Source organism: Eleginops maclovinus, chromosome 7, assembly GCF_036324505.1.
Source record: "Eleginops maclovinus isolate JMC-PN-2008 ecotype Puerto Natales chromosome 7, JC_Emac_rtc_rv5, whole genome shotgun sequence".
Taxonomy (NCBI): Eukaryota; Metazoa; Chordata; class Actinopteri; order Perciformes; family Eleginopidae; genus Eleginops; species Eleginops maclovinus.
Window position 1 is genome coordinate 6,296,468 of NC_086355.1, and position 19,103 is coordinate 6,315,570.

At 40.6% G+C, this 19,103-nt stretch overlaps 1 protein-coding gene across 2 annotated transcripts; it reads right to left on the bottom strand.

Annotated features, from left to right (window-relative positions):
- Positions 1 to 2,649: 2,649 nt before the first annotated feature.
- pou3f3a (POU class 3 homeobox 3a) lies at positions 2,650 to 18,141 on the bottom strand. Of its 2 annotated transcripts, none has more exons than XM_063887046.1 (2): positions 18,000 to 18,141; positions 2,650 to 5,323 (listed from the first exon to the last, which is right to left on the bottom strand). In XM_063887046.1, exon 2 carries the CDS (start codon positions 4,820 to 4,822, stop codon positions 3,563 to 3,565), a length of 1,260 nt encoding a protein of 419 aa, XP_063743116.1. In that variant the 5' UTR covers positions 4,823 to 5,323; positions 18,000 to 18,141; the 3' UTR covers positions 2,650 to 3,562. The 2 variants fall into 2 exon arrangements, with proteins under 2 accessions (XP_063743116.1, XP_063743117.1); XM_063887047.1 differs by lacking the exon at positions 18,000 to 18,141 and adding an exon at positions 8,335 to 8,443.
- Positions 18,142 to 19,103: the final 962 nt, after the last annotated feature.

Below are 19,103 nucleotides of genomic sequence, written 5' to 3' on the forward strand. Positions count from 1 at the left end.
TCACACAGAAAATTTCAAGAATCTAAAATAAATTATTTTGACTTTAATACAGGCAAGCCGCTGCTTCTGACTCCATGTGCGTTGACTCACTCTGAGGAAGCCACAGTGTGTTAATCAGTGTTGGACTTTAGTGCTTAACCCACCTCAGCAATGTGGGAATAATTAACACCAACCAGTGAGGACGGATAATGTGCAACCCACAGTGAAATAGTTGTGCATTAACACCTGCTTTTCTTCAGTTTGTGCGTATGTAACAGTGTCCCAAGCTGTGAGTCACAAACAACATGCAAGGGGGGGATTATCATGCCATAATTGCCTTATGTAAAGTACCTCTGAACAAGGCTTTAAGAGCAATTATGAGCAATTATATTAACATGTTCTGTTGGGGGAGCAAATAACAGTTTTACTGTTTCCCTGATGAAAGAAACAATACTCCAGTGGTGATAATACTACATGTAAGTACCACATATGCTCAAGCACTTACTCCACGTTTCAGGGTTTTCATGAAAGCCATTTCTTTTGATTGATGGTTTTGGGTTCAGGTTACTGTAACATCATCAGCTTTTACCTTCAGATCCCCACATTAATATTCAAAGAAGACACCTAAGCGTTGTGTGATGACAAACCTCCTTTAAAGGGCTTTTTATCCCTCAATTCCAGCCTTATCTCCAATCTTTACATCGCTAAGCTTTGAGGGATCACACTGCAATCCTGCAAGCTCAGATTTCGCCTCCATTTTTATCAGAGAATTCAGGATTTTGCAGCTCAGGGGGAATACATCATGTTGAGAGGAACCGGTAGATGATTACTGTGAGCTGTGGAGCCACCTTTCCACCTCTGTGTGATGTTGATGTGTCGCTGAGAGCAGACAGAATGGTTCATTTACGTTAACATGGTGTGATTATGCGAAGACTGGGATAGGTTTTCATGAGAGAATGCTGTTTGTGTGTGTGTGTGTGTGTGTGTGTGTGTGTGTGTGTGTGTGTGTGTGTGTGTGTGTGTGTGTGTGTGTGTGTGTGTGTGTGTGTGTGTGTGTGTGTGTGTGTGTTTTAGCTGTTTTACATTCAGTTACTTAATGCTGACAAGCTTTGTGCGTCATCATTCCTGGAAGAAGAAATCAGTCAGTAAAAAGTGTTTTGATGTGTTTTTTTTAAATCATCGTCTGGTGAAAACCTTTTTCTGCAAAAGGCCAACTAAAGCAATTTTAAATCACTGTGCTTTTAGTGTTGCCATTATTATTTGACTTTTGTCTGCCCAATAATAACACAGTCTTCTCAGGATTTTATGTCAAAACCTTTTTTAAACTGTTTCTCTTTTGTCTAATCCATCTGCTTTTTTATGTATCTTCAGTCACACATTCCTTTGTTTTCTATGTCCATGTGGAAGCTTCTGAAAGATAAACAGTAGCAAGTACTCAAACTAACATTCAAATTGTGACATTTGCGGTAAGACATTAACTTCTGGGTTTGTGTTTATTTCTCTGTTTTCTGTTTGGTTCGTTCGCAGCTACCGACCTTTGACCTCCCTTAGAGTTTCACCAAAACCACCATTCTCTGGTTTTTTCTACGACTCCCAAATTATCTTTCAATAAGACGTACGATGTGAGGTATTACCTTCTTAGCTCATGTGTTTTTGTTTGTTTGTGTGCATCAAAGACGGAGAGAAGCTGTTGTTTCTCACAGCCAGCGTCCTGAGCTTCTCGCTGCCTATATCTGCCAAACCCATCATCTGTGGCAAAAGACCCCGCGCCTCGTGTACCTCCATCTCGCTGTCACCTTGGCAACGGCTGCCGAGGTGAACCGCCAGCTGGGATGGCCGACCTCTGCTGGCTGCGATCCAGGAGCTGCAGTCCACTGGATGTATGTGGCTGCAGTGTATATCACACCAAGAAGAGACGCATGTGATGAGTTCAATCAGATTCAATGGTGTCAACACTCACAAGCTGGGAAATGTTGTAACAGATTATTCTATATTTATCAGAATGAGAATACCTTTATTCATTTCTGTGACTGTATGCTTTATTTCAGCCTGCTCAGGTATATCGTGTCATTTTGTTCAGGCTGTTTTTTACTCAGTTTTTACTTTTACGCTACTAGATGCTTTCCCTTTGTGGAAAGGCTGTTTTGTTTTGTTTATTTCATGTAATGTATTCGTTAGTTGTTAGAGTTATTATCAATGTGTGAGACGCATGTGGTGAGTTCAATCAGATTCAATGCTGTCAAGTAGGCATAAATGCTGGCATATGTTGTAATGTATTTATTTCATTAGAGGGCTTACCGTGTAAAGAGAACACTCCCAGGTATCTTGTTTCATTCTGTTTAGTCTGATTTTTTTTCTGCAATTTTTATCTTTGCGCCGCTAAGTGCTTTCCTTTCCCAGAGTTATTTTCAAAGTGTACAACCAAACGTATTATAAACAGCTTTGTAACAGCAGCTAATGTACAAATGTACAAGTTGTAGCTTACGGCTTTCTGACTGCTCAAAAATATGTACATTTTCATTTAAACGGTCCAAAACTATGTCAGTTTAGTATTATATATGGCAAAAACCAACCAAATAATTATCATATTGTGATCAAATAGGATAGATACAACAAAGCAAAGATTTTTAAAACAAATCAAATTGAAGAATAATTAGACTATTCTGTTAGTTTACTATTGGATCTTCATTTTATTTAATTGACTGGTCATTGCCGCTCAAAAAGCAACTAAGAGGAAAGCTAAAGCAGAATACTATCATTTTATACACTGTTTAACTTCTCAACGCAGACTGGACATTTTGTCACCAAAAACTTTTTTGGGTTGTTTGATCTCACTGAAAAGCAGCAGGCTACATGTTTATGGGTGTTTGTGTGTCTAAGGTATCTCAACACAATTATTTCCTTCAGTCAAATTTATTAAATAATTTGTCTATTCCATGAAAATAGACACAGTGGAAAAAAAATAAATAGTCCAAATCATTATCAGAGAATACACAGCAGACTTACTCGTACATAAACGTAAGGGAATGTTTGCTAGTTTGGAAAAAAAGGAGTTTCATATGAATGAAAAAACACAATACTGGTATTACTTTGAATCGCTCTTTGATCACCAACTGTGTCACAACACAAATCCACTGACACACAACACAAAAGTTAGAAACACGTTTGAAGGAAGATAAATTATTGCTCATTAAAAACAACTTAATGCTGAATTGCATTAAATCAATGTCTTTCATATAAAAGAAACACAGGCTTTAACCCTGTTTAGCCAGTGGGACATCAAACTCTGCAGCATTAAAGGGGAACTTTTATTTGAACATTACCAAGATCACTTCTTTAAATGATGATCTATTCAGACTTTTTTCATTTTCTGTCCCAAAGGCTGATTCATAGTGCAGGAAAATACCAAAGGATGCATAAAAGTGTCCATGCTCTCAAATGAGTTCACATTGGAAACAACATCATTGAGGACCATAGACCATGGGGAGATGTAAGAACATGTTATGAATAATGCTATTAAATGGGGAAACATGGGGAGTATTATCTAAAAAGAAGTTCAGATGTATTGTCCGGTAAGTTATTTTCACGTGTCGCTGTACATCCTCTTGCAGTCTAAGGAGGGTGACGGTGTGTCCGGTCCCATGCTGCCCACTTGCGAGTACGCGTCCTCCGGAGTGCGAGGCAGTCCTGGCGGCGTCATTCGCTTCTCTTTCTGCCGGCGGTTGCAGAACCAGACCCTGACCACCTCCTTCTCCAGCTGCAGCGAGTCTGCCAGAGAGTTGATCTCCTGAGCGGAAGGCTTGGGACACTTGAGGAAGTGGCTCTCCAACGCGCCTTTTACGCTCACCTCGATGGAAGTGCGCTTTTTCCTCTTCCTGCCCTGCGTGGCGATCTTATCGATGCAGGTTGGGCTCCCAGTGGTGGAGTCGGCCTCTTCCAGCCACTTGTTCAGCAGAGGCTTCAGCTTGCACATGTTTTTAAAGCTCAGCTGGAGCGCCTCAAACCTGCATATGGTGGTCTGTGAGAACACGTTGCCGTACAGGGTGCCCAAAGCTAGACCCACGTCTGCCTGAGTGAAGCCCAGCTTGATCCGCCGCTGCTTGAACTGTTTTGCAAAATGCTCCAAGTCATCAGACGTCGGCGTGTCCTCGTCAGAGTGCGGCTCGTGGTTCACCCCGTGGTGCTGGCTGTGGTGCGTGTGGTGGTTGTTGTGGTGATGATGCTGGTGGTGATGGTGGTTTCCGTGGTCCAGTTCCGGGGACTCCCCTCGCAACACCCCATGGTGCATAAGGCTCTGCCCTGCGTGCGCGCTGAGCATCCCGTTGACTGTGAACCCAGGCTGGGAGTAAATGAGCGACTGTTGCTGCTGCTGTTGCCCCTCGGTGATGCTGATGTGCGCCGCAGAAGAGCCTCCCCAACTTCCCTGGTGAGCCTGATGCGTCCCCAGATGTGGGGGTCTGTGGTGCAGAGCAGTGCCTGTGTGGAGGTCCTCCCTGCCTCTCTTCACGTCCTGCGACTGGGAGCTGGGGGACCACGGAGAGCCGGCCTCTGCTGCTGCCACCGCGGCTGCGGCTGCTGCGGCTGCTGCGTGAGGCAACGATGTCACCCACTGGTGGCTCAGCATGTGCCCCCCATTGCTCGCCACCATGGCACCCTGCATGAAATCACTCTGTACCATCTTGACAGAAGGGTCCCCTCTGTATCCACTAGACACCGTAGTCACAGCGGTGCTGCCCGGCTGCATGCCACCGACCCTCCGATCAGAGTGAAGGACCGGGCCGGACAAAATCCTGCTGCTGGCTAGGTAAGGACTGGAGGTGGCTGTTGCCATCCCCCAATGCATAAATCTTCAGATATCTCTCTTTCTCTCCTTTGGTAAAGTGTATTCTAATCCATAAATAAATGCAGTCTTAAAGAAAGCAGGAAGTCACTCCATAGAGGTGATATTGGTGAGATTGTGCAGCATTCCGGTTCAACAAAACTTCAAAACTTTTCTCTGTCCCGGGAAGCTCCTCCGTGCGTAATCCACGGAGCTGATGGGAAACACCTTGTCCCGTGCCAAAACGAGGAGCAGACTAACTGATATTAACGTTTTAAATGAATAAAATAATAACTGTAAAGTCTGTCCGGTCCTCTCGGTAGTTTCGCTCAGTCCATCTGCTCTACCCGTCCTCTGCGCAGAGAAGAAGAAGAGCATGTGTTTACGTTGTGCCAAGGCTGCGTATTCCTCTCCCATCTCCATCCAATTACAGCAGAAAGCCTCTGCAGAGCTTCCGCTGATTGGACGCGCAGCCAGAGAGGAGCTGCTGTGTCTCAGTCCAGCCTTGGGTGCACGAAGTTATAGCTGCAGGATTAAAAGCAACAATGAAGACAAATATTACAATAGAAATAAGACAAGACACACGATAGCTGGAGAAGGAAATCATGCCACAACAACAATAATAACACTTGTTAAAACATATACATAATTTATAATACAGGTAATGGTTAGGTTTGGTTATTATTGTTATTATTATTATTATTATTATTATTATTATTATTATTATTATTATTATTACTACTATTATTATTATTATTACTACTATTATTATTATTATTATTATTACTACTATTATTATTACTATTACTATTATTATTATTATTATTATTATTATTATTATTATTATTATTATTATTATTACTATTATTTAAACACAGATTCTGAGGGTTAAGCCACTGAAGTTAATAGGCTAACATAGTGCAGTATATTAGAGATACAGATACTCTTTTATATTACGCAGAGTGACCGAGACTGGTGTCAAGGATCCTCGGCTTTGGAACATTTACGGTGTTGGTACGCCTCTTGCATCTTAATGCACTCTGCCTTTCATATGGTAAAGGAAGGCCACAGTGGCGTAACGCACCGCAGTAGTTTCCATCCCACAAAAAACAACAACCCGGTTCTGGATGTTTCCATGGGTCAGTTTCTGGATGGCCTGTTAAACAAACGTGTCGTGGCGAATTTTCTACCGCGGATTTGGCTCAGTTTCACGGGCTTGAGAGGGTGAAGCACCGTCTGAGAAGCAGGAAGTTCAGTGACTGCAGGAGAGAGCCAGGTGCAGCAAAATAAATTAGCAAATTTATGTTTTTCAGCTCTCAGGATTTGTCTTGGATCTCATCCAAAAGGTAAAAGATAAATGGACACAAGAAATGTGATTTTTTCAGCCTGCAACATAAACAGAGTTTTATCATAACGTTTGAATATTGAATCAGCCATAGTTATCATATTCAAACTATGTTAAGACTTATTAGTTTTAGGCTGTGGCTAAGTTGGAAAAAAGCAATACAACTTGGTTGCAATTTACATGGGTGGATGAAGAACTCAGAGCTTTTAGCCAAGTGGAAGTGGTGATAATTCAGTGAAGAGATGTTTTGAATGAAATGTGCGTCAATACAGAATTTTCCAAAAGTTAAAGTACTGAAAATGCAGAATATAAACTGTATATTTATATTATTGCATCACAATTATTGATACAACTTCACTTTAATGCCACTGCTGATAAAGATGGAGATCATTTCAAGACAGTTTAATCTATTATCATATATACCTTTATTTATGTGTTGATTCTAGTTAGTGTTTCCAAGTTAGTTGTCACTAAAGATATCAGATAAATGTTGTGGAGTAAAAAGTATAATATTTACCAAGAATAGAAGTTTATCAAATTAAAAAGTACCTTAAATATTGAACTTGAATATAGTACTTGATCAAATATACTCAGTTAATTTCAACCACAAATACGTTCTTTATGATTTATCACCAAAAGCAGAAATGTGTGTGTCCTGTATTGTTAGATTATTACTGTATGTCTACAACACTCAATGCTGAGGGGGCCTGGGGTTCATCCCCGAGGAAGCACAACGGCACTCATAAAACTAACACAACTAACAGACATCACTGACTGAATGACACAATACATTTCACAATAAGACACGCTGCATTACGGTCTGCTTTAGTGAAATGCTGGAATACATCTGCTTTACCCTGGAACAGGAGATGACTGAATATAACTAAAATACAAAGCACCCCTTTTAAATAGACACAATCAACTATTGCCTTCATGTGAACTTACAAATGTTCTTAAATCATTAATGAAAGACTCTCGCAATAGCCCAGATGCTTTGCAGCATTTTTTCAGCTGTTTGTGGTTAAACTGTGTACAGTGGTCTACCCGGTAAATTAAAAAAACACTTTCTTTTACTTGCCCAAAAATTTGGTTTTCATTTCATGAATGACATTTTTTCACAATTTAAACGTTCTGGAGTTAGATTCTCTTTGTAGTTTAAACAAAACCATAGCGAATGATAAGTGAATAATGAATACCCAAACGATAAAGATGACATTCATTGATCGATACATAATACATGAGAGAAGTGTCTGACCAATTAGTTTATCCAGTTTCATATTGTAACAGAGATAATAGATCCCCATATGTGCAACCTTTTTTATAACCCCTTAGTCCTGTTAATAACCCAGCAATAAATGGTGTTACTGTCAATATTGCAATGTATGACGTTTTAATAATGGCTTGCACTTGTCTGTATTTGATCTCTAAGTCATTTATAAAAGACTATTAGGGCTATTTCTTAAAATAACAGTTTAAAGAAACCCTTATCCACAACCTTTAGCCGAGTATTGTAATAACCCTCTATTAAAAACGTATTAGCATAAAGAAGCAAGTGTCTAAAAAGTTATATATGGCTTTCTATGAAGCATTAGTAACAGATGTGTAAGTATTAAAAGTAAAGTAATTATTTATTCCCCCGTCTATAAAACCGGTTTATTGTTGAGCCGTGTTCAGTAAAATCGGAGAAGCTGCACTGAAGCACCGCAGTGTTTCACATCTTTCCAGCCTGGCAGCACAATGTGGAGAAAACCAGACGACTGAGGGAATGCACTAATGTTTTTCATGTGTTGTGCTGGCTGGTCACAGCGCTGGGTCTCTATTTGTTATTCATGAAGGAAGCTGGGTGAAGAGGCCTTCTTATGATGCACATTTCTCTCTCTCTCTCTCTCTCTCTCAGACACTGCTTCACAACCAAGCAAATAGTTTTAGTTGTAGTGAATACTGCAATTAATCCAGCATAATAAACACGACACTGTCAGCTAATTTATGTTATTGTTTATTTTACATCTTCTTCAAATCATTTACTCAAAGACTTTCTCTCTTCCTCTCTTTCTCTCTCCCTTGCTCTTCGCCCTCTGTTGAGTCTTCAATATGCAGATCGGCCATTTCTGCCCTGGGCTATTTTCTTTGGTAGACTTTTGAAATATGCTAATGCACCACTAAAATTGCAAAAGAGAAAAAAAACAAAAACCTTCATCTGGGCTCCAGGAGTTTTCCATTCCAAAGAAGCAGATGATTTTTCTCTTGTTGTCATCCTGTTTGGTGTGCCGGTCAAGGGTCTGACTAATTAAGAAGGGAGAATAAACTCAAACAGGAAGAGAAAACACAAAATTAACTTCTGAGAAAGACAGATTTGTTGTTGATATCTGCAACATTTTTGTGTTTATTCCTATTCTTTACAGAGAATATGACAGCATTTCATCCTGTTTGGCTTAAAGTTGGTATCAGGCAATTAAAAAACATAGAATCGTACTTTCTTTTCATTCGATTACTTATGTGTGTGTATGTTGAAGAAGACCAAGCAACTTGATTTCTCTCTGTGGCTTTCATTCCAGCACTTTTTTTTTTTTTAATCCACGTCTTCAGTCATCCTGTGGTTCTGATCATGAGTGTGTTTGACCTTCAGCTCTCCCTGAGTCAGAGAGATCCTTCACAGTGGGAGTCTCTACCCGCAACCCCCTGCTGAGTGTTCAAATCGGAAGCAGAGGCAGCCGTGGAGAGGAAACATGAAGAGACCAAGGGCAGTGTCAGATAGAGAGGGAAACGCATGGGGAAATGATCAAGGTACATTTACTTCCAAAACCCTCATTCACACGCAGAGATATGAGACAAACATGACCAATTATATTAAATTCACTGGCCTGAATTCACTGTGACGTCTGCTCTTCGGCAAATCATTTTCTGTTTCTTAACTTTCACGTGAAGTGGTGGATTTATTGAAAGCAGAGGGCGGGTTAAAGGATAAGCAAAGAAGGAGCGGTGTTTACCACGAATAGTCAATTACCAAGCCCAATGATGATGACACCCAATGGACAGATGCAGCAGTTAAACACTGTTGTGGTTTAGCCCATTACGTGTGAATGGGGGGAATTAATTTGTGGACATTACATTCATTAATCCCAAAGGATCATGTGAAGGGGCCAAAGTGACAAGGAACAGCAAAGAGGGAGAACACATTTGGGAAAAGGCACAAAGACATCACTCATCTCTCTTCTTCTGTGAGTGTGTGTGTGTATATGTGTTTGATGTGTGTACACAGGTGCTTGCAGGTGTGTGCAAGGTCTGAAATGTAAAGTGTCCATATGCATTACCAAAACGGAGAAAGATGTTCCTGGGATGATGGGCCGTTATAAGCAGACGTCTTTGCTGGATACTTACGCTAAACCAAAACAAAATGCACGGAGAGAAGAGAAACATCTGGGCCGTCATAAAAAGAAAAACTGAGGAAATTGAGAAAAGATGAGACTCGTGGGGTTTAGTGCATTCGGATGAAGACACGGCATACATGTGCTTGTATGGCTAGGGGAAGAAAATCATGGAAGTTGGTTTAAAGAAGCATTTTAATTTCCGTTAACCAAGGTTCACAAACTGAAACAAAGAGGGGCCTACATTTGTGGTTGGGTTTGTGTCTCCCCACTGTGGCATCTGATGAGTATGTGTCCATGTTCTCCATCTAAAGCTTCCTCGTCGTCTTCTGGAACACACTACGACAGAGAAACTCAGTCAGGAAATACCTTCAGCTCTGCAGCCTGTGGTTCCGGACAACTGTAGCCCTGTGCCTGGCCCGGTGCTGAGCCAAGGCAAACAGCAGGAGTCCCTGAAGGGCCGGCCGGGCTCCATGAATGGACAGATTTCTCTCTGAAGCTCCCACCGAGCTCCACGTGATCATAAAGGCTCTCTGTAGCGAGGATGATTTCTCAGGTGGGTTCGGAGGGGAAGAAGGAAGTATCAGATACTGAAATATTAAGTGACTTCTGAATCGTGGTGGACAGTAATTACATTTACTTAAGTACAATTTAGAGTAATTGGGTTAATTGAGTATTTCTATTTGCTGCTACTTTATACTCCAACTCTACATCAGAGAGGGAAATATTGCACTTTTAACTCAACTGCACATATCATAACCTCAGTTACTTCAAAGATTTAGGTGAATAATACTCCATATAATCAATAAATGAAGTATTATTATTGGTTAAGATAAACCTTAGGGATCCACTGGTGGAATTCACAAGCTTTGCTTCAGTAGCAGAAGATGCTACTGTGTGGATCAGCGTACACATCAATCAAGACACAAGTTGAATCCAATTAAATTAATTCTATCAATACCTTTAAACACAGCAGGTTGACATGGTCATGCAGCTTTGGTATTAACACTTATTCAGCGTACAGTGAGAGGAGTTTCACATTAACACTGCACACTAAAAAGCTATTTGTAGTATCTCACAAGAAATGTGACAGAGTGAGTGTTTCAGTGAAGGGAGCATGCAGACAGACTGACTGAGTTCAGATGAAGATGTGGATGTTTTTATTTGATGTATGCATGTAAAAGGGCCATATTACCCACATATTTTCACTATGTCAGGGGAAGTCATTATGGATTTCAAACCCTCAATGGTCCTTTATACATGCGTGGCTGTCTTTCACTTGTATGTCCTAGCAAACTGTTTAAGTCTCCCTTAACTGTGTATCTCCCTCTCTTGTATCTTGGTACTGTACAGCAAACTCTCTGGAAATGTTCCAAACATTTTGATTTGGTTAAACTTTATTGGTATCAAGTTGTTTTGTTGTATCATGTTGAAACCATTTTTGAGTTGTATTGTTTTCTCTCACTGTAGCCATTTAATGCTATTTTTATATTCACCTGATCTTGTTTGGGCGAGCGTTTTTTGGCTGTATCTTTGCAGTAGTCTGCGTATCAGAATCAGAATACCTTTATTCGTCCCACCGAGGGGACATTTGCATTTGTACAGCAGAAAGAGCCAAAGACAGCTTCAATATTTTCACACCCAAGATACAACAAATATATACAAGAAGCACACAATTTACAAAATACACAAAAACAGACCTCAGAAACCAGAGTATAGCTCCAGATATATATTGCACAGTTATTAACACAACAGGAGGTGTTATAGTCAGTGTTGTTGTATATGTGTACGGGTCTACCGGGGGCCATGATGGTTATAGAGTCTGACCGCTGCAGGAAGGAAGGACCTGCGGTATCTGTCCGTGAGACACCGCGGGTGCAGCAGCGCATCGCTGAAGGAGCTGCGCAGTGCGGACAGGGTGTCCTGGAGAGGGTGGGACACATTGTCCAGCAGGGATGACAGCTTGGCTGCCATTCTCCTGTGTAAAAGTAAATCTGACATTTGTCCTTCTTCTTCATGTTCTGCTTCCTCCTCTTCTCTCTCTTCTTCTTCTTCTTCTTCTTCTCCCTGTTCTCCTCTTCTTCTACAGAAACTTCCACTACAGTGGAAACTATAATCTCTAATTCTGGCAGAAACTTCAGAAATTCACAGTTTTGTCGGCGGTTGTGTTCCCAAACTTTTGATCACCTTACTGCACACAGTTCCTGATTCTAAGACCCATAAGCACTCTCCCATAAAAACACTGACAGAAAAGGGAACTCAATGTCAATCGAGGGTTGACTTTAACCTTTACTAAGTCTTTGTTTGTTGCAATGTTTGACTTCCCCATCCTTGAGGAAGGTCACGCAGATCCTGCAGCTCACCTTGTGCCGTCGGACCGGCCTCGAGCCTGCAGGATCAGAGACGCCCTTGGCATGCACGCAATGAAAACACAGCCTACTTCAGTGTCTCTCTTTGATGTACATTATCAAAGACCTTTCTCCTCCTCTCCTCCCTGGACCAAAGGCTACTATTGTTTTTGTTGTTGTTATTGATATTGTTTTCCACCCTTATAGCACAAAGCAGTCTGACCATGACTCTGATGCTAATGCGGAGGTGGAGAGGGTGTTTTAATGAGCAGCACAGTAGATCAGAGGGGCTCGTGGGGGGTTACAGAGAGGGAATAGGTAGCGCTGAACATCAAAACACAGCTAGTACTCCGGCTTGGGCTTTTCACCAGCCCTGACCTTTGAATGAAGCAGCAGGCTTGAGGATGCAACATGGAAATTATATATTTGCTGCAAAATAAATAATACACAAAACAAAGCCGACGGCAGGTGCGTTGAAAAGATATGAAGGAGAGGAGATCATTCAGTTTGGAAAGAGGTGCAATCATTGGTATTATTGAAATTGGTAGATCTGCGTGCAGGGGCGAGTTCAATCTGTGCAATTCTTCCAATTAACTTTTCAACTTTGACTCAAAGTTTGTGCCATTGAAAAATAGGAAACCTTTTTTCGGAAGAGCTGAAGGGAGGAAGCTTTGTTTTGCTTATTAGCCGTACACTTGGACAGACATATGACACAGAATCCAGGACTCCCAAAAAGTTCAGGATCGTGCTGTCTCAAATGTTTAATTTACTTAACCCTAAATCAGCATAGCACCTGACATGATAGGGCCCTTAAGATGGGTCATGCTTAATCACTTAGGCCTTGTCCGCCTGTTCATTACACATGGGTATTTTTGTAAACGCAGCTTCTTCTATGTGTTTGAGCCTTTTGTTCAGACCCAAAGGGCATTTCTAAAAACACATTGTGAATCTGGAACAAGGTAGTATTCCCACGAAGAGGTAACAGGTAAAACCAGGCAATGTTCTGTCTTGACTGCACATGATCCGTGTTATATCCGGCATATAGATAGATAGTAACTTGCTAGTAAAGTAAAAAGGCAAAGTGGGAAAGCAATGGCTCCCAGAATAAAACAACCAAACAACTTCAACTTCCGACACCGGTCTTAACTCACACTACATGCACTGATGTTTAAATAGTGATAGTTTAACACAGCCTGTGAGAGTTAGACAAAGCTGGACAAATGCTCTGCAGGGGAGAACAAGGTTCATAGGTGAATCTGAAAATCTGAAATGAGTTTGTGTGTCTTGAGGATAACTTGTTTAAGAAAACACGTGCGTACTATTTTCATTAGGAACTCAATGGGTAAGCCACCAGTGCTTTGGTGTTACAGCTGCATTAAATTGCAAAACACAGCAAATACGTTGGAAATTCCATTTCCTCAGAAGTCAGAAGACTCATGTTTAATTTGAATTCTTGTATTTCTTCAACTTGAAAATTGTTCCTCCTGTCGATGAATCAGCTGATCTTCAAAATGCTGCGTGTATCTGAGATCAAACTTCCGGTCTCTGGAGGAAAGCAATCAGGAGCAGGAACAAAAAATGTAATTTTTGGGAACTGACAACAAAATCAGGCCATGTGTGGACCAGAGACCTCTTCCACTACGAAGGAGTTATTGATCTCATCTGTGTTCAATTGGTAATCTTAACCTTTGTTGATGATGACTCAATCCCTGACAGGCTGGCGTGCTCTTCCTAAGAATTACCCAAATGTTGTGTGTTTTTTGGCTTCCTGCCGTGTCTTTTTGTTCTGATCATCTAAAGCACCTCTCTCTGCAGAGTATACTGTGCCCAGCTTTAGTTGGTTGAATTGCTGGTTCTGATACCACTAAGGAGATGCTTTCTTTAAATAGTGTGTGGGAGAGAAACTCCCTCTTGAGGGAACTTTGGGATTGGGCACAGAACGCCACAGGAAGTCCTTTCTTCCTGTGGCACTCAGACTCTTTAACTCATCCACCTCAGGTCGTTAGAGGAACATTGGAGACTCAGTGACACTTTATTTCATCGCAATGTTGTCATTTAACTTACTTTCACTTTCACATGTCACTTTATTCACATGTCACTTTATTTAGTATTTAGTATTTAGCTTAGTTTTATTAGTTATCTTATTACTGTACTGCCATTTGCACTATACGTATTGTTGTATATTGTATATACCTACGTAGTTACTGTAACTTTCACTATTTCATATTTGCAAAGCTGCTCTTATTGTTGATACATTTAGTTTATATTTAGTTATACTTAGTTTATACTTAGTTATTTTAGTTTATATTTAGTAATATTTGATGTATATTTAGTAGTTTAGTTATATTGAGTGTATATTTCTCCTTCCTTCTTTGTATTGAACTGTTGCACCTCAATTTCCCTCGGGATAAATAAAGCTTCTTGAATCTTGAATCTTGAATCTTTTGCCTTTGCAGACCATTTACATCCACAAAAACCTATATAACACACTACAGGAATAGGAAGCCCCCAGAAGCACAAAAGGGCCCTTAAAGACCAAGCACAGTGCAACTTTTACACAAACCATTTAATCTGTTCTAGCTGTCCTTTGATCATAAGAGCAAAATAAAATGGGACATTTATCAACAGTCTCTGTGTCTCAGGTTAGAGTTCAATACATAGAGCAAAGTGTACTTGAACAAGGCAGATGGGAGGAAGGAAAAGAAAGGACTTGTTTACCTTTCCTCCCCTTCTGGGTGGAGGGGGATTCATTAGCTGCTGTGTAAATCAATCTGCTTCTCCTTAAAGGCCTGTCAATTTAGCCCTGATGCCTGGCAGCCTGACATCGCTCACTGGATATTTAACTTGAAAGCCAATTAATCATCATGATTAATTCACTCACAAACCACATGGAACTGTTCGACTTCACCTTATGGAATAAGAGACGAATTCTCCGGACTTGAAAAAGAGAGAAATGGGAAGCAATGCGAGTGTCGCAGCTCCATTCACTCGTGATCAGCCTCTCAACACACAGTTTCAGCTGTAACTCCAACCCCTACCCCCCACCACAAACACTTCTCATACACACATTCTCTGAAGAGTGATGTTTGTAATTGGCTTTGCTATTGAAATATATAATGTTAACATAGGCTTGAACTGTGAATATACATTTGCTTGCACATATAATGAAGTCCCCTGTGTCGTTAAAACAGCACATTTCTGACATTGCTTCCCGCATGCTCGCTGGTGGCCAATATTTTCTTAGCTTAACTTAATATTTCTTTGTCTTTCTCAATGGAAAAGGGGATCACACGTCAGGAAAGTAGAGTGTGAATATGTATTCCATTCAGCACGTTATCATTATCTACCAAAGTCTCAGCTGAGTTAATGGAAATGACCTAAAGTGTGTGCAGAGCTACTGAGAATGACGGTTCTGCTATCAGCGAAAAAAGAAAAGATGATTTCCCCGCTCTTCAATCATCTGTCATTATTTCCTCTGCTAATGCACTGAGGAGAGGGAGAATTCAGTCCATACATCTAGTATGATGGTTTTTAGTGAGCATTGGGTGGTCCTATAGCCATAAAGTTGGAAATCACACCTTAAAAGTACAATCTTAAGATGTCATTACTAATTCTACACATTGTGTCTCGAGGCTGACTCAACAAAGCAAGGAAGTCAAAGGTTGAATGATTCATGACACGGATTGGCTGACTGATGACTTCCTGCTCCAGCCGCTGGGTTACAGCCCGAATACTCGAAGAGGGCACGGGCAGCAGATCAATCAATCAGTCATATCCCCCCTGACAACAGCGATCCATTGTGAGAACATTCTTTAGTTGCAGTCTGATCACTTTTGAAGCAGCAAAATGATCGCCGTCATTGTGGAGTCCAAGTGCAAAGGCAGACACCTCGGCCGCCACACTCAGCACTTTTCGCTCCGTCTGTGCACGTCTGCGAAAGGCAAAGGAGTCTTTGTGCGCTGTAGCATCTGTTAAGCACATGTCACAACTTTAAATTATGCCGGAGGTACACATGCAGACTGGACTCTCAACAGTTTTCTGCCCACAATTACCTTCATGAGATGCATGTCGAGACTTGAGTTGGAACTTATTGCTTTAAAGGTTCTATGATTACCATTTTATATAAACAAAGGAGGTGATAACTTATATATGAGGAGCAGGGGTAGTGACAAACCCATAAATACATCACCCCTCAGCTCTAAAGCGTGCCTATGGCATCTTTTAGCTTTTTGTTGTTGTTTTCTTTCCTCATCTTTACCTTTTCAGCAGCAACAAAACAATAGGCGCTACACAACTGACTGAATCCACAAGAGCTTTTGGCTATAAAAGGAGCACGACATTCCCTTGAGGAGGTGGAGTAGACCAAAACAGAGCAAAAAGGAAGCACATAATGGACTGAACATTCAGCAGGATGCATGAAACATTATACAAATAAATAATAATGTTGCTCTGTAAATGTTTCCAAAATCATTCTGCTGTTAATCCCACTTGCCCACCATGTGCGTTTTTCGTGGCTTGTAAAATAACGTTTTAATAAATGATTTCTCTTTAAACTACAAGGTCCTCAAACACAACCGTTTGAGGACATTACTGCACTGTTTCAGAAAACTATATTTGTGTTTTGTTTCAAGCTTTATGTGTTCAGGAACAAAATTAATTGAATAATAGCAGCTTTATTCTTAAATAGGTGGTCAATTGTAGCAACTATTTTTGGGCAACTGAATCCAAAGCTGTGCTCACTCCCTTAAACTCCTGACTAATGCTCAGCAAAGAAAAATCCCCTGTAACCCTTAAAGACCTCCAAGACATGTGACCCAAACAAACTCCACAAACAAAAAAAGAAACTGTAAATCAAATAATTGTTGTACCTTTATCAATGTATTACAGGGTGGCTTAAATGTTCAAAAATGTAAAAAAGTATCCAGTTTGTACAGTTTGGATGGGAGGGATTCTGAAAGTGAGACAACCTTCCAACTTTAAAGCCATATTTAACAGATATGTGTCACTTGATTTAGCTATTTTCATCCTTGTTCTTCCTCTAATACACACGATTGCCCCCGCCTTCGGGGGCAGACACAGCAACTTGTAAGAAACAGCGTCCCAGGGCATGTTAACATTTAACAACCTATTGATGTGGCATACCCACTTAACGGGAGGAAACTCAGCTACCAGACGACCATGACCATTTTCACCTCAACGAAAACCAATTCCAATACCAAGCGTCTAAATCAGCACTTAACGAAAAAGAGCTAACGCTACATTAGCAGAAGTGGCGACAGGACTTTTTGTACTTCATGCTATATGCACATCGATGACATATCATATGAAAGTTGAGATTCCCCAGATTTCATTAGTATAAGTCTCATCACTGTACGACCAAAACTCACTGAACTATCAGCCAGGAAAGAGCAACAAAAAACTTCACTTTACAGAGCGATAAACTATTGCTGCGTTCAGTCGGAAATTTCAACTGGAACGCCCCCTCAAGTCGGACTTCCGACTCGGAAACTCGGAGATACCCCGCCATACCCCAGTTCAAACTTTCAATTCTCACGCAACATGGCTGCCCAGCGCGTAAACACTAAGTAAACACGTTGATCACATAACATGTTTAGCTCTTCAGTTTTATTTGTGTCACATTAAATCACGTGTACGTAAAGTACCACTCATCTTCTATCTGAAGATATGTTGCTACGATATTTGTATGCACAAAATATTGCTAACAATGGCTAACCCGAGGTAATTGCTAAATCTGTAAACAAGCCGAACGTTCATGGCTTGCTTTGTTGGAATACTTAAAAGAGCCTAGTGTAAAATACTGTAACGAGGTTCCAAATAGTTTGCTATATGATACCGGAAAAAATATTACATAGGCCTACATACATATTTGGACTAGATTCGGCCTTAAACATTGGTATACATGTTTCAATACAGGGTGTTAGGTCTGTAGTTTTCTATTTATGTGGACTTTTTAAACTTTTTCAAGTGGACTGGATATTTGTTCTGCAGTTTTTAGTATTCGGCAAGAGCAAATACAACAGCCTTCCCGCGAGCGTCCATCTTTTCACTTGTGTTACTGGAGCGCAGTCAACTCGGATGTGACGTCACTCCCAGTTCCGACCTCGGCATAAGACACGTCTTACCTTTCGCTGTTTTGTGATCAAAAGTTGTGTTCAAGAGCATAAATACGCTGCTGAAGGTTAATCCAATGTCTCTGTGTCACTTTGAAATGATTACTAATAATCCATCATTACTTATTTGTAATGAACTGGGTACATAGTTTAGCCGGCCGGGGAATATGCTTTTAGGGCATGCTGTGTTGGAGTCATTCTAACTGACCAATGGTAATATTTACATGGATTTAAGCCTGTCCCTAGATTCTATTGGCTCTAACGGTTACAAAGAGGTGTCAATCACCCAAATTGACCAATGGGCTCCAGAGGTAGGGCCCTGTAAAGCATAGGTCTGACTGGCAGCTGGTGCACCATTACGCTTTGTGGCGAAAAAAGGTATAGAGGTCATAGTACATTTTCGAAAAAGGTCAAAAACGGTTGTATTTGGATGGAATGAATACCTATAGTGATATTTCAATGAAATAAAATACGTTTTACAGTCTGGTACCTGAGAAAGGTCAAATGTCACTGATGGTAACCAAATGTACACAGGTGAGTCTGCCTGGACCTACCTTTGCTAAAAATTCTCAAAAAATGTCAAGTTTCACTAAATTAGCATCTATCCTGACACATGGTACTTATGATATATTGTGGGTTGGATCCCTAAAGGTTCTGGGCCACTATCCCATCATTCAAGGGTGGTTTTCACTATAAATAATGGGTTTTTTTTAGGCGAAGATTAAAATATGTTCAATCTGAATTCACTCAAAGTCAAAAGTCAAAGTCCACTTTATTGTCAAATTTTCCACGTGTTATACATACAGCAAATTGAAATACCGTTTCTGGCAGTCCCACAGTGAAAATATAAAAGAACATAAAACATAAAAAGATAAGAGCCTAGAAAAAAAAGGGTGGGTAAAAAGGGGTATACAAAAAAAAAGTAATAGATACATACAGTATGTCCGACTCTGACACAGTGTCATGATTCTGTCACTTCTACAGCCAACTCACAGGTGTATCATTGCTTTGATAAAAAAGATTATTCATATACCCCTTTTAGCTGTGAAGATATACTCATTCATTCTGGGCATGTCATTTTCGAGCCTGAGGCCTGAAAAATAGGCCTTGGGTTTA

What these genes read in the sequence shown, in the direction of transcription:
- pou3f3a (XM_063887046.1), bottom strand. Translation starts at nt 4,822, where the DNA reads ATGCATTGGGGGATGGCAACAGCCACCTCCAGTCCTTACCTAGCCAGC.